At 38.7% G+C, this 15,702-nt stretch overlaps 1 protein-coding gene across 5 annotated transcripts in view; it reads left to right on the forward strand.

The window, feature by feature from the left end:
• Positions 1-15,702, forward strand: part of PHYLLO (2-oxoglutarate decarboxylase/hydro-lyase/magnesium ion-binding protein) — a 111,516-nt gene that overhangs the window by 30,092 nt on the left and 65,722 nt on the right. For all 5 annotated transcript variants that reach the window (XR_016112256.1, XR_016112257.1, XM_088982214.1 and 2 more), the window contains exon 11: positions 7,239-7,337. Coding sequence is in view for 3 of the 5 variants with exons in the window: in XM_088982214.1 (XP_088838340.1) it covers positions 7,239-7,337 (99 nt within the window). In the remaining 2 variants the exon portion in view is untranslated. The remainder of the gene's footprint in view (positions 1-7,238; positions 7,338-15,702) is intronic.

Genomic DNA, 15,702 nt, shown 5'->3' on the forward strand with positions numbered 1-15,702 from the left:
GAAATCTTGATCTTCGAGCTGAGAATTTGATTAAGGATTTCATCATTCAAACCCAAATTTTGTAGATGCTATTCACCTGTTTCATCCAGAATATCTTGGACACAAAGCTGGATATCAATCCCCTCCATATATATATATATTTTGATCAATAACAATGGATTTTATTAAAAGATAGGAAAACCAGAATTACAAGGTAAGGAGCTAAAGAATCTTAACTCCCTAAGACCCTATAAGCCCCAACCATGGAGCAATTACAAAACAGCCCAAAACATAGAGTTTCTGTTCACCCCTTGCCTAGTTAGACCATCTGCCCGTGCATCCCCTCCATATTTTCAATCATGTCTATCTGTGGGTCCGAGTCCAACCATTTATCTAACCAGAAATTTACCGCTCTCATGCCTATCAGCCATTTTGAGCCCTTCACCAAGTCTTCTGTGAGGCCAAAATTAATTCTCCATGTTCGTGTTTCCATCAACAGACATGAAGAAATATAAAAGTGCTGGTGTTTTAAACATTTTGCTTTAAATAAAGAGGCCCAAAGTGATTTCTGATATAAGGTTCTCCAAAGTATTTTTGACCTCAGAGAATAATGGACATCCATAAGAGTCCACAGCTGAAGTCCCCCTTCTCTGAACAGGCAAGATAAATTTTTCCACGCTATCCAAGCATGCCACTTGTTTTGTTTACCATCCACGCTATTGCTGTTAGGAGATGCAAAGGAATGCTAGGAAGCACATGCCTAATCAGAACCAACTTCCCACCTGGTGGCAGAAAATTACACTTCCACCTTGCCAGTTTGGAGTTAATCTTTGAAATTATCTCCTCAAAAAGGATTGCCTTGACTCTCCCCTTGGTAATTGGAACTCCCAAGTAAGTGAAAAGGAGTTTCTTATGTGTGAATCCAGTGGTCCTTTCAATTAGTTGGATCCGAGAAGGAGAAGCTTTAGAAGAAGTAAAAAAGCAACTTTTATTTTTATTGATAAGTTGACCAGAACAGATTTCATACCTATGTAAGACTTGCATTATCCTCTCCAAAGCCCACTTTGTACCTCTAATAAACACAATAATATCATTAATGTTCTTATTGATTAGCATTCTATAAATAGAAAGTATAGCAATACTATTTACTAATAATATTAGTTTGCCTCTCAAAACATATCAAATCATCGTATCTAAAAGATAATAGCATTTTAACTGAATTAATTTCAATATTTCAAATACAACACACTGATCAAAAAAGATATTTCAAACAGAAACTATATCATAATAAATATTTAATAGAGCAAATTATATGAAAAAATTATAACAAATTAGCAACTAAAGGATGTTATGATTTTTCAAGAGAGAGTAATGAAACGGGAAAATAACAAGTGACAACACTCTTTTTCTATTTAGAATAAGAGTAGAAAACCTATTTATTCTTCTATTCTTTAATTCTTTTTTTCTTATAAACCTTGGATCTTCTTTGTTTTAACCCTTAAAAAGTATGAGCAATATATGCGATAAAATTCAGCTTACATACCTTATCACCACTACCACGGCCAGATTGACCTTCTCAAGCTCCTCCTTTACCTCCACGGTCTCCCCTTCTCGTTACCGCAAATGCAGACCTATCTAATATAGTGGAGTTCTCCATGGATCCAACCGAGGACAAGCAAATACTTCTTTAAGAGAGGGAAGAGCAGATCCACCTATTATCTGTGCCCTTACCGGTTCATATTCAGACTTCAACCCTACTAAAAATCTGGTCACATCCAACTGCTCTCTCTGTTGTTGCTGAATTTTGACATCAGGTGTAAGAGGGTGATACACATTCAACTCATTTTGCAGATTTCACATACTTGCATAATAGTCTTAAAGATTCTGATTCTCCTGTTGCAAATTGAAATACTCTTGGTACAGTTGGTAAACCCTAGTAGTGTTGTCTTGTCCAGAATAAAGCTTCCTTGCATGATCCCAGATCTCCTTGGCTGTATCTAAAAACATGAAGTTCACACGGATTATGGTTTCCATACTATTCTATAGCCATGACATAATTTGTGCATCCTCTTGCTCCCACTCATCATATCCCTGAGAATCAGTTGGGGGTTTATCTTCCCTCACACACTTCACTTTCTTCTTAGCTTTCAGAAAAACTTCAACAGATTTAGCCCAAGGCACATAATTCTCACCATTCAGTTTTATAGATGTCATCTGCACATTCAAATAATCAGAAGGGACCATTACGTTGAACTTGCATTTCCTATGACTGCACAAGGAAAAAGGGAAGAAATTCAACCACTAGTTTGCCACTCTACTTCACTAATTAGTCACCACACTACACACCAACGACTGATTACTACAAGGGTATCTATTATCCTAGGTTTCAGCAACAACACTCACAGTAGTTCACCACTTTTAGCAACAACACCACTTCTATCTTCCACTTTCAGCACCATAAACCCTCAGAATACACCTCACGAACAGGAAATTTGGTTCTGCAACATTTCACAATTTGATTCTCACTGCTACTCTCACAGTTGGGTTCAGCAATCATGTAACTGTTTCACCAAATCTGCACTGTCACCATCCTCACCTGAAATCAGCCCTCTTCGAACTGTCAAGTATAGGGTTGTCTACCAACCACACAAAACCACAACAATTTCACTCATTGGAGGCATGAAAACCCCCAGAAGAAGAAAACGACCAGTCCTTTTTTCTCTTTCTGAGAAACTCCTATCTATCAATAAGAATTCTGCAAATCCCTAGAAGAGAATGTGCTTAATAGTAGGAGAAAAAGTAGATTGATCTGAACTAGTTATCGTGGCTCTGATACCATGATAAAATTCAGATGTAGTGTCCGTACGATTTCAGATAATAATAAGAAGAAGAAGGAGAAGAAGAAAAGAGAAGAGAACGAGAGAAACTGTTCTAGTCCAACTAGAGAGAAAAAGTCACTTCTCTAGTCGGCCAGACTTTATTTATATAGTTCTAAGCAAAACAGAATTACTCTTACGCCCTCACTTAAGTGAAAGACACATCAGCTTACTCGAGATCTACTCATAATTACATTTAACATAACTTAATGTAAAAAACCTATACTACCCTTCTACAACCGACTCTAACAATACGTGATATATTAAATGGGATATATTACCAGAAATAGTAACAAGGGGCAGCCATAGTAACACTATTACAATAAGGCATTCACCGTGTGATTTTTGCTGCCTAGGTCTAGGTGGCTGCCCTATTACTAGGGGTGTCAATTGACCAGTTTTGGATTGGATCCAATCCGATCCAAATCTTATCAAATCGGATTTGGACGGTCCATTATAATTATTGGATTGGGCCAATCCAAAATAAACTGGTCCATATTGTTATTAATCTGAATTGGTCCTAAACCGAATTTCCAATAATCCAATCATGAGGGAAAACCCTTGTCCAATTTGAAATTGATCAAAACAGAAGTCAACATAAAATCACTTTTATGAAAGTACTTTTACGAAAGTACTTTTACAAAAATACCTTTACGAAAGAACTTTTACAAAAGTACTTTTATGAAAGCACTTTTATAGAAGCAGTTTTATAAAAGTACTTTTACGAAAGCACTTCTATAAAAGTACTTTTACATGAAAGCACTTTTATGAAAACACTTTTACAAAAGAACTTTTGTGGAAGTACTTTTATAAAAGCACTATTATGAAAGCACTTTTATGAAAGTACTTTTATAAAAGCACTTTTACGAAAGTACTTTTATAAAAGCACTTCTACAAAATGTTTTCAACCCGTCGTTGACTCGGTCAGTTTAACCATTCAAATTGTCACCCAGCCATGATTCCGGGTCTGATTTAGTCAAGACCCGCTAGATGGTAAAAAACCATTGACTTGGTCAAGAATTGTTCAACCTAGCTGGTTCGACCGTTGACCCATTCGACCTAGTGACCAAGTCGCGGATTGTACACTCAATGCATGCAAACTTTCGAAAGCCTTAACTTTGCTCTCTGATGTCCGATAGGGGTGATTTTTTTTTTTGGTAACTTTTCGAGATCTATGCATCCCAAGGGGCCATAGGCGCCTTGCCCTTCTATTTTCGCGAAAAATCCATTTTTTGGCTTCAAATTGCAATTTTTAATATTTTTATAAAAAAATAAAAAAACTGAATTAAAAAACACATTAAATATAAAAGGTTCAACCATTGACCCATTCGACCTAGTGACCAAGTCATGGGTTGTACACTCAATGCATGCAAACTTTCGGAGGCCTTAAATTTGCACTCTGATGTTCGATAGGGGTGATTTCTTTTTTTCATTTTGGGTAACTTTTCGAGATCTATGCATCTTAAGGGGCCATAGGTGCCTTGCCCTGCTATTTTCACGAAAAAATCCTTTTTTTGGCCTCAAATTGCAAATTTTAATATTTTTTATAAATAGAAAAATAAAAATGAATTAAAAAACACAAATTAAATATAAAATAATACATATAACATATATAAAACCTATCTATACATTATCTATTGCTAATATATATATATATATATATATACTGACGTGGCATGGTCTGAACCGTTCGACCCGGCCAATCGAACCAGCGACCCACGACCAAAAGGCAAAAACGGTTCAGCCTCTAGGTCAGTTTTTAAAACATTGCTTCTACGAAAGTACTTTTATAAAAGCACTTCTACTAAAGTACTTTTATGAAAGCACTTTTACAATGGCAAAATGGTATATTTTTATAGTTTTCAGATTTTCTTCATTTTAATATATTTTTGCAATTTTTTAAACATGATACCCACAATTAGCACAATGTGAAGGGGGGGGGATAATCCTTCCTCATGCAAACTGAATACTCCAAAACAGAAGCTTTCCACAAGATTTGTCCTCTAGAATCTAGATCCAATACTGTTGTTGGAATTTTAAGAAATAACAACCTCCAATGAAATAGATTTGACTATGCTATCCTGAAAACAAAAGCAGAAAAACTTCCGAACAGATGAAGCATTACTGATTATGCTATAGTGAGGAACCAGGTGGAGCATTCAAATCTAAAAAGGGGAATGGACAATCTATTTCCTCCAACAATGCAGGTGTTTGCTTGGCTGCTGTCTCTTGATGGTATTCTAATGGTTGACTGCTTGAAAATGGGGTGTTCTGAATAACATTATTGTTTTTCGTGTGTGAGAAATATGAGGAAGATGTAAGGAATTTGTTTATTCATTGTAGAGTTGTTAAGTTTGTTTCATTTTTCTTCTTTGCTATTGTCTTGGAAGAGTCATTGAGCTCTTCTCATCCTAATCTTTTCTCTTTGACCTTCTTTTTCTGGAAATAAGAAGACTGAATTTCTTTAGAGCACAATTCCTTTTGTTGTTTGTTGAGGAATTGGACAAAAAGAAATGGAAGAATCTTTGAATGTAAAAGAAGTGATAACAGAATAATATGTGTGGATATTAGTTAAATGATCATGGAGTGGTTGATGAGACTTCCAGAGTTTGAAGATTTTACCAAATCTGAATTTAGTTTTTAACTTATTCTCTGTCTTTGACCTTGATATTGATGTTTATAATATTTAGTTGTGTAGAGAAGATGGGCCGAATTCATCCACAGATAATGTTGACTGATCTGTGGCTGCATTGAGTTCACAAGCCACCCAATCACAGTGTAGTTTTCTTGTACCCATCTCTCATAAAATGGATCATCCTCTGAAGGAGCTTTCTTGCTCCCAGAAATAAAACCCCATTTTCCTTTGCTACAAATATGGATTTTCACTGATTGTGACCAAGCCAAGTAGTTGGTCCCATCAAGCTTGACTGTAGTTACAGCCAGCGTAGAATTGGTTGGGGTTCCCAAAACCTGCCCATATTCAACAACATTCTTGTTTTCAAGGTTTGAGAAATCCATCATGCAAAGTACGGTGGTAGTTCTTTCTTTACTGTTTCAGCCTTCAAAAGGACACCCAGCAACCTCCAATCACAAGGTATTTCAGATTCTAACAGCCAATGTCCCAAAGAGGAAGACAAAAGACCACAGTCCTTAAGAGACCTTTTGTCGAACACTCAGTGTGCAATACTTAACAGCCCACTGTTAACTGAAGAAACCACTTCAAGAAGGGGCTGGAATGAAGATGAGACTAGTATCACTTAGCTTTAAAACAGTCTCAGCAACTTCCCAACCCAATAATCAGCCGAATAGGACCTCCAAAGCAACCAAGAAATTTTTGAGGAGCAGTCCAGCAACAGTGGCCGAATGAAACAGTCTCAGCAGTAGTGATTCCAGAGGTATTTCGGCTACTTGACAGTCCAGAAAAGAAATGAAAAACAACCCAGAAATCTCTGGATTAAATCAGACTAGAGGATAGCCGAATAGCTGTACTGTTTCCAAAGAAACTTCGGACTTTTAACAGTCCAGAATAGTAAAAAAAATAACCCAGAAACAACTGAGCAAAGACTTACAGTAAGAGAGTCTTTGGTTTGAACTATAAACTAGGCCGAACACTTGTTCTCTAGGATGACTTCGAAAACCCTTTTCTCTGATTTTAAATCAGGCAAAGCAACTCGTTCTCTGATTCTTCCTGGTCACCGAACCCTTCTCCAAGTGTGTAGAAGCTTGGGAACCCTCCAATGACCTCCAAGAATCAAGCGGATGACTGTAAACTTTCAGCCCTAGAACCTCCTCATGTAGTTGGCTGAACTAGAACCACATGAGGGACACGCCAAGCAATGGCCTGCTCTGATACCAAGTTGAAAAACAGTCCTAGAAGTAGGGACTGTGTTTGAAACAAAGAAAACTAGCAAGAGAAGATTAGAGAAGAAGAGAGAGCTATGGCAAGAAGAGTTAGAGGATGAGGAGTTCGAACTTAACCTCCCTCTAACTCTCTAATACACTTTTATTAAGTTAATCTTTTAGTAATTACAAGAGAGGTCCTTAGTTGGACAAGAAATTACAAAAGAGGAACATAAAAGAGTATGGGCCCAGAATAAGGCCCATTACAGAGAAGAACATAAAGATAATATACAGTAACAGCCTATGGGCCATTCGGCCCATCTTCTCTACAAGTTGATTTACAATTGTTGTCTAGATGTTCTTGTTTGTTTTTGGTTTGTGGAAGTGGTTTATCAATTGCCATCTTGTATTGCTTTTTTAATATTCTTCTTATTGATTGTAAAAATTGACTTCTAAAACAAATAACAGCTATCTCTGCACATAATTCTCAACTTCTGTCATGTCTTGAATCAATATTTTACATTGTTTTTGGCTACTCCGCAGGTTGTTGAAGCTAGTCAAGATTCCATACCACTTTTACTGCTCACAGCTGATCGGCCTCCAGAACTGCAAAATGCTGGGGCAAACCAGGCAATCAACCAGGTTTGTTACTAGACTGTCTTATTTGCTAGTATCTCCAAACTTCTTCACTTCTATAAATTAGTAGATATCTTGTTGGTAGTTTGACCTCAGATTGAGGTTATGTCATTTCAAGTTTGGAAAAAAGGTTTCCTAATTGGATCCAGTGGAGAGCTTTTCTACATGACATACTCTATCTCTGCCATGTCATGTGTAAGGAAGATGTGGCCGATCCAAGTCACCCAACAGATAGGGGTACTCTGGATCTGTCATGTGTTCACTCATGGGTTTAAATCAGCTCTGTACCCCACCCTGTATTGGTATTTTCTCCAACCGATATTAATCATTTGAAAATTTCAACTTATTAATAAACATTTTCTGTAACAGAAACTATTCCGAACACATTGCAAGGAGTTTTTTTTTTTTCTTTTAATTTTTTTTTGGTAAAAGTTGATTATATTATTATGTAGAAATGTTGGGCAGGATGGGCCTTAGTTTAGTTCAACTTTGTGTTTATTATTTTTTGTGTTAATGGCGGGCCTTTAGTTTCATGGGTCTGTTAACCTTTTTTTCTTGAAGTTTATAAGCAGCCGCCTTGTGCAAAGGTATTTATGTAATTACTTCTAATCTTTGATTTAATAAAAGTTTGGGCTGGAGAGAGAGTATGATTGACTCTTCTCCTTCTCCTTTTTCTTCTTCTTTTTCTCTCTTCTCTTGTTCTCATACTTTTCTTTTGTTGTTTTTACTGATTAAACAAAGGAATTAGTTGTTGGATAGTTTTCTTCTTGGTATCAGAGCTAGGGTCTGATCGTGGGATTTGTGGGTTATGAGCCCACCACGCTTCCGCTACACCACTCTAATGTGTAGGAGCCCTACCATTTACCTTACATGGGTGGCTATCACTATTTTATTTTTTTCATTGATGATTTTGCTCTGTACACTTGGATATATTTGGTGCGTTCATGTGATGAAGTCCCAAAGATTGTGAAACAATTTTGTTGAGCAAGAGCAAGAGAAGAGAGGAGAGGAGAAGAGAGAAGAGAGATGAGTCGAGTGGACTGAAAGCCCTCCAGAATACAGGGGGCGAGTGAAAGAATTATTATTTATACCGGCCCAGTCGTACAATATAAACATGAGAGAAATTACAACAGTACCCTTGTGGTACTAAACCTGAGTACACAAACAACTGTGAGAAGTAAATGAGGTTGAGTGGACTAAAAGCCCTCCATCGGCTAGTCTCACCTTGTCTCTTCTAGAAAGAGGGTGATAGGTTTGAAAGTAAGAGGACATACCAGTCATATGTTTTGACGCTCCAGAATCAATGATCCATGGAGAGTTAGGGGTGTGACAAGCAACATGGAAAGCAGTGGCAGGGTTACCTGACGTAGATGCAAATGAGGTTGAGGGAGGAGTCAGGTCCAATGAGATGTGTCTGAGTCACAGTAGAAATGGGGGGCTGATTCTCCCGAGTAGCCATGTTGGCCATGTGATGTTTCTTTTTACCTTGCTGTCCGGACTTCTTATTCACCTTTGAACCTTGCTTCTTAATCAGATCTTGAGCTCATTTTGGTTTCCCATGAAGATCCCAACAGGTATCTTTGGTGTGTCGGGGTTTCTGGCAATGTGTGCACCACAATTTGTCCTTGTCTTCTATTTTTTTTTTCTGGAGATCTCCTTTCTGGGAAGAAGATCCCACACCAGTAGAGACACCCCCTTTTGCAACCAACACAACAGCATCCCCACCAGGGCTGTTCATCAAATTTCTCCTGCTTTTTTCAGACTGTACAAGAGCATAGACTTCCTGAATAGATGGGAGATCCTTAGAGCTGAGAATCTGAACGCTGATAGATTCATACATAGGATTCAGACCATGTAAGAATGCAAACACCCTTTGCTGGGAGACAAGTTGCTTGTACTTCTTAGCATCCTCATCACACTTCCAATCCACACTCTGGTAGTGATCCAACTCCTTTCAGACAGATGTTAAGTCAGAGTAATAAGCCGATAAACACCTCTCCCTCTGTCTACAAGTAGAAGATGCTGCCTACAGTTGATAAATTTTGGCATAGTGTCGCAATTCTGAATATGTAGACTTTGCTTGTTCCCAGATTTCATTTGCAGTTTCAGCCCACATGAAATTCTTCCTTATTTGAGGTTGCATGGAAACCAAGAGCCAGGACATAACAATACTATTCTTCTGATTCCATCTATCATATTCAACACTCCTAGAGGATGGTTTTTTTATCCTCCCATTAATATAGCCTATCTTCCCCCTTGCAGTGATGTATAATTTGATCCCTCTTGACCACTCCAGGTAATTTAAACCATCAAGAGGGACAACAGCCATAGGAAAGGATATGTCACCCCCACCCATTCCATTCAGCATTGAGGAAACTCCAGATGTGGCTGAATCTTCACTGCCCATGATATCAGAATAAAAACGAAACAACAACCAAAAGAATACAGCCGTACAAGGCTATTGCAGAAATAGGTCCTTCTGACCTCCGGTTTCACTGAGAGCAAAAAATAGAACACTACTGTTGCAGTACAAGAACAGGTCTTTCTGACCTACAGTTCTACTGAGAACAAACAAAAAACTGAACACTGCTGTTGCAGTACTGAAACAGGTCCTTCTGACCTACGGTTTCACTGAAACAAGTCTGAACACTGCTGCTGCAGTATAAGAACAGGTCTGTATGACCTACGATTTTTGTAGGAATCAAAACAAAAAAACACTGCAGTTGCAGTACATCACTCTGTCTGAATGACCTAATTAGTAGGCCTGATAGCCAACCAGTCGAGGAGATCAACAGGGTAGCCAAACAGTCAATCAATAAGATTAATATTGAGCAGACAATCAATCGGCTGAACAGACAATCAACAGTCCACAATACCAAGAAAAAAGAGTTGAATACAGTTACTTTGTTAAGGAATACAGTCACTCAACAGTAGGGCAGCCGAACAGTTCATCAAACAATAGGCAGTCGAACAGACCAGGATGATAGTACCTCTTTTAGTTTCAGATGATAGTCTCCCTGTAAACAAGAACTCCTTCTACGAACCTTAAACAATAGGCATCCGAACAGAAGATGAGCAGTACCTCTTTTAGTTTCAGATGATAGTTTTTCTGAAAACCAGAACTCCCTCTACGAACCTCAAACAATAGTGTCTCTACAGTTGAGCAGACAAGAGGTGCCACTTCTGGGCTGGAAGATGAAAAGACTCTGTAACTTCTGGGTCGAACTGATTACACCAGATTAGGAGTTCGATTGGAGACAACTTTGGGAGATGAAAAGTCACTATAACTTCTGGGTCGAACTGGATGCAACAGCAGTTTGCTTGATACCACCCTTCAGGCCTGGACGACTTGCTCTGATACCATGTTGAGCAAGAGCAAGAGAAGAGAGGAGAGGAGAAGAGAGAAGAGAGGTAAGTCGAGTGGACTGAAAGCCCTCCAGAATACAGGGGGCGAGTGAAAGAATTATTATTTATATTGGCCCAGTCGTACAATATAAACAAGAGGGAAGTTACAACAGTACCCTTGTGGTACTAAACTTGAGTACACAAACAACTGTCAACAAATTTCATGAGATTGTTCTTACCCATTTTGATACTCGTATCAAGATACTTAGGTCAGCTAATGCAAAAGAATATTTTGAGAACAGTCTTTTTTCTTATCTTGATGATTTTGGGGTTATTCACCAAAGCTCTTGTGTATGTACTCCATAACAAAAAAAGAGTTGCTGAATGAAAAAAAAAAACATCATATTGTGTAAGTAGCTAGAAGCATTTTGTTTGCCTTACATGTTCCTATTGAATTCTAGGGGGATGCTGTTATTGGAACAAATTATCTTATCAATCGTATGCCATCCAGAGTCTTGGGTTTCAAGTCTCCCTTTAGCTTGTTGTTTCCAAACAAGATATATTTTTTTTCTCTTCCTCTTCATATCTTTGGTTGCATTTGTTATGCCCATTTCCCAGGTTCCCAAAGACACAAATTTGAACCAAAGGCCCAGTTGCAAAGGTTTAGGAATGAGCGTGTTGTTGCCACTTCTGCAGTTGAGCCTCCCACACTTCCAATTTCCGGAGAGATGGTAGGTGTTGAGACCATACCTTTGTGGCCCCCTTTCACTGACCTTGATATCCTCATTGCCATAAGAAATGATAAGAGAAAGTACATTGCACATTGCATCTCGAAGCACCTCTCTTATGGATTGTTCTCCCTATCATATTATTCCTTTTTAGCATCTGTTTCTTCTCAACCATACCTAAGCCTGTATCAAAAGCATTATCAAAACTAGAATGGAGGGATTCTATGAAAACTAAGATAAGGGGCATTGCATAAGAATGATACTTGGGATGTGGTTGAGTTATTTGAGGGGAAGGAGCTTGTTGGGTGCAAAATGGTCTACACCATAAAATATTACATAGTTGGCTCTATTGAAAGGTTTAAGTTTCAATTAGTTGCTAAGGGGTATACACACGTGTATGGGATAGACTACTTGGAGACATTGCCCCTATTGTTAAGATGACTTTTGTGAGAGTCTTGTTATCTTTGGTAGCTAATTCTGATTGGCTGCTCTATTAGTTTGGTGTAAAGAATACTGTTTTCTTTCTTGGAGAGAGAGAGAATAGAAGAGAAGAGAAGGAAAGAGGAAGAGATCTGATTGAGAGTAAAAAAGTGTTGCTGGCGGCGCCCAACTTCTTATTTATATTAACTTAATATAAAAGGATAGAAGATTACATTTATACCCTTGGCAGCACACCCTAATAATGAGATTAAAAAAGAAAGAAAAGAACAAGCTGACAAAACACTAACAGCAAATTAATAACTCTAACAACACTCCCCCTCATGTTGGGCTGAATATGTCTATCATGCCCAACTTGTCACATAACTCACTGTGCCGCGAGTATGTAAGCCCTTTTGTGAGGACATCAGCAAGTTGCTCCTTGGAGTTGACATAAGGAGTGCAAATTTCCCCTTTCTTCAATTTTTTCCTTATGAAGTGTTTGTCCACTTCAATGTGCTTGGTCCTCTTGTGTAGGACAGGATTTCTGGCAATGTTTATGGTTGCCTTGTTGTCACAGTAAAGGGACATAGGATTATGAACAATAACTCCAAGCTCCCCTAGAAGGTTTTTTATCCAAGGTACTTCAGCCACCCCATGTACCATAATCTTATACTCCGCTTCAGCACTTGAACTTGCTACCACACTTTGTTTCTTGCTTTTCCATGTCACTAAGGTTTCCTTCCATAAATGTGCAGTACCCACTTGTGGACTTTCTATCATCCACAACACTTGCCCAATCAACATTTGTATAGACTTCCACCTTTAGATGATTATGTCTACTGAATAGTAGACCTGTTCCTGGATATTTTTTTAAGTACCTAAGAACCCTCTCTGCTGCCTCCATGTGTGGTTTCTTAGGAGAATGCATGAATTGGCTCAGGATCCCAATTGAATAAGCAATGTCTGGACGGGTCATGAACAAATAAATCAACTTTACCACTAACCTTTGGAACTGTTTCACATCTTCCAGAGGTTCACCATCACAGTAACTCAATTAATGATCAACATCCATGGGAGTATTTGCTGGCCTTGCACCTAACTTGCCTATGTCTTGTAACAGATCAAGAGTGTACTTCCTCTTAGAAATGAAGATGCCATTTTTTGAGCGGGCAACTTCAATTCCAATAAAGTACTTTAGTGGACCCAAAATTTTCACTTCAAATTGAGATGCAAGGAATTTCTACTTTTGTATTTCTGAGCTCCAATTTCCTGTAATGATGATATCATCCACATACACTATCGACACAATAATCTGTTCCTGACATCTCTTCACAAAGGGAGTGTGATTAGACTGACATTGCTTGAATCCTACTTGCTGGACTGCCATATGAAACTTATCAAAACAAGGCTTGGGAGATTGTTTTAAACCATAAAGAGACTTTCTCAGCTTGCACACCTTATTTTCACTTCCCTTGGCACAAAATCCAAGGGGTTGAACCTTGTACACCTCCTCCTCTAGGTCATCATTTAAAAAGGCATTCTTTATGTCCAGTTGATGCAATTACCAACTAAGGTTAGCAGCCAATGATAGAAGAACTCTAATTGAGTTCATCTTAGCTACTAGAGCAAGTGTCTCATCGTAGTCGACCCCGTAGACTTGAGTGTACCCTTTTGCTACTAATCTTGCTTTGTACTTATCAACTGGCTCGTCTGCCTTGTATTTAACTATAAGAACCTTTTACACCCCATTGGGTCTTTCCCCCTTGGAAGATCCACCAACTCCCAAGTTTGATTTTTATGGAGGGCATTAATCTCCTCCATAGAATTTATCCATTCAGGGTATTTTAAGGCCTCTGGAACATTTCTGGGTATAGGGATGCAATCAACTGCAGATAGGAAGGCTCATTAAGAGGGGGAAATGTGATCATAGGAGACCTATTGGGTAATGGGGTGTTTGGTAGTGCATGACCTGACTCCCTTTCTTTGAGCAATAGGAATGTCAAGGTCATCCAAAGTAGGATCAGGGGTAGTAGTAGGTGAAACAAGGCCTAGCTCTTGCAAACAGTCACAATCAGAATACTAAACACGAACAAAACTTTACTTCTGAAATGAGGAAAGCACTGCTGAAATCAGTCCAGCAACAGTCTGGCCATTAAAACAGTTCAGTAATAGTTCGACCATTAATAAAAAGCCATACCAACCAACAACAACACATACCTGTGACAAAAAGGGGACCACACACCCCTGTCCAGCACCTATACGAAGGTGCAAGCACAGAAAAGAGACCTTCACAGCATCGACCAAAGAAAAAGGGGACCACACCCCCCTGTCCAGCACTTGTACGATGGTGCAAACCCAGAAAAAGAGGTCTTCACAGCATCGACCATAGAAAAGAAAGGCCTTCACAGCATTGGCCCTCTCCTACTAGGGTTACCTTGGTGCTACGACCAAGGAAGAACCCAAAAGAAGCAGTAACAAGTGGTCTGACCAGTCTGATTAAGGTTTCTTGTCTTCAACATCCAAGGCATCATGAGAAAACCAGGAAGGGATTTGATTCAGATTAGAGAAAGGACCCCTATAGCCCAGAATTGTGCTCTGATACCATGTTTTCTTTCTTGAAGAGAGAGAGGGAAGAGAACAAAGAAGAAAAGTGAAGGAAAGAGGAAGAGTTCTGATTGAGAGTCAAAAAGTGTTACTGGTGGCGCCCAGCTTCTTATTTATATTAACTTAACATAAAAAAGATAGAAGATTACATTTATACCCCTGGCGGCACACCCTAATAATAACTAATTAAAAAAGAAAGAAAAGAACAAGCTGACAGCACAACAAATAAAAAAAACAAATGAATAACCCTAACAACAAATACCTTTTTGAATGAGGAGTTGCACGAAGAAATGTATATGTCTCTTCTTCTTAGGATGTATGGGAACGAAATGCAGGGTAAGGTATGTAAACTGAAGAGGTCACTCTATGGCCTTAAGCAATCATCGAGGGCTTGGTCTGAGAGGTTTATGGATGCCCTTGTTCACTTTGGATATGTATAGACACAGTCAAATCATACCCTCTTTGTGAAGAGGAGAGGTGCACAGGTTATTCTCTTAATTGTCTATGCAGATGACATTGTAATTACTGGTGATGATGTGCAAGAGATTGATAGCCTCAAGCACTTAATGCTGAATTTGAAATTAAAGATTTGGGAGAATTGAGATCTTTCTTGGGAATTGAAGTTGCTAGGTCCAAAGATGGCATCTTCATCTCCCAACATAAGTATGTGCTTGACTTGTTCACTAAAATAGGCAAACTTGGGGTAAAACTTGCTACCGCATCTAATGGTTTGAATCGTTAGCTCTCACTTCTAATGGAAAGTCACTTGAGGATAGGGGAGTGTTTCAGAGGTTGCTTGGGATGTTGTACTTATGCATGACTCACCCTAACATTTCTTATATTGTTAGTGCCCTTATCCAGTTTATGCATGGCCTTAGAGATGCACATATGGTTGCAGAAGAGAGTTTTATGTTACTCAAAGGGTACACTAGGAAAAGGTGTCCTTTTTGCAAAGAATGGTCACAAGAAACTGGAAGCATATATAGATGCAGACTGTGGGCAAGATGTATTGATTATAGGAGCTCTACATCTGGGTGTTGTATTATGGTTGTTGGAAATCTGGTTTCTTGGAGGAGCAAGAAACAGTCGGTGGTGGCTAGGTCTTCACACACATTTACAGCCCTATCTAGTGCTGTCAACAGGTTGGGACAGGGTGTCCCAGTCCTGAACCGATTACTAATTGAGACAAAATCTTAAATCCAGAATTGCCCTGATTAATAATTGGGTAGTCGGGCCTGACCTTATAGACCCGATTATATTGACAGCTATAATTA

Source organism: Nelumbo lutea, chromosome 4, assembly GCF_056320005.1.
Source record: "Nelumbo lutea isolate HS-2025 chromosome 4, American lotus-T2T, whole genome shotgun sequence".
NCBI lineage: Eukaryota > Viridiplantae > Streptophyta > Magnoliopsida > Proteales > Nelumbonaceae > Nelumbo > Nelumbo lutea.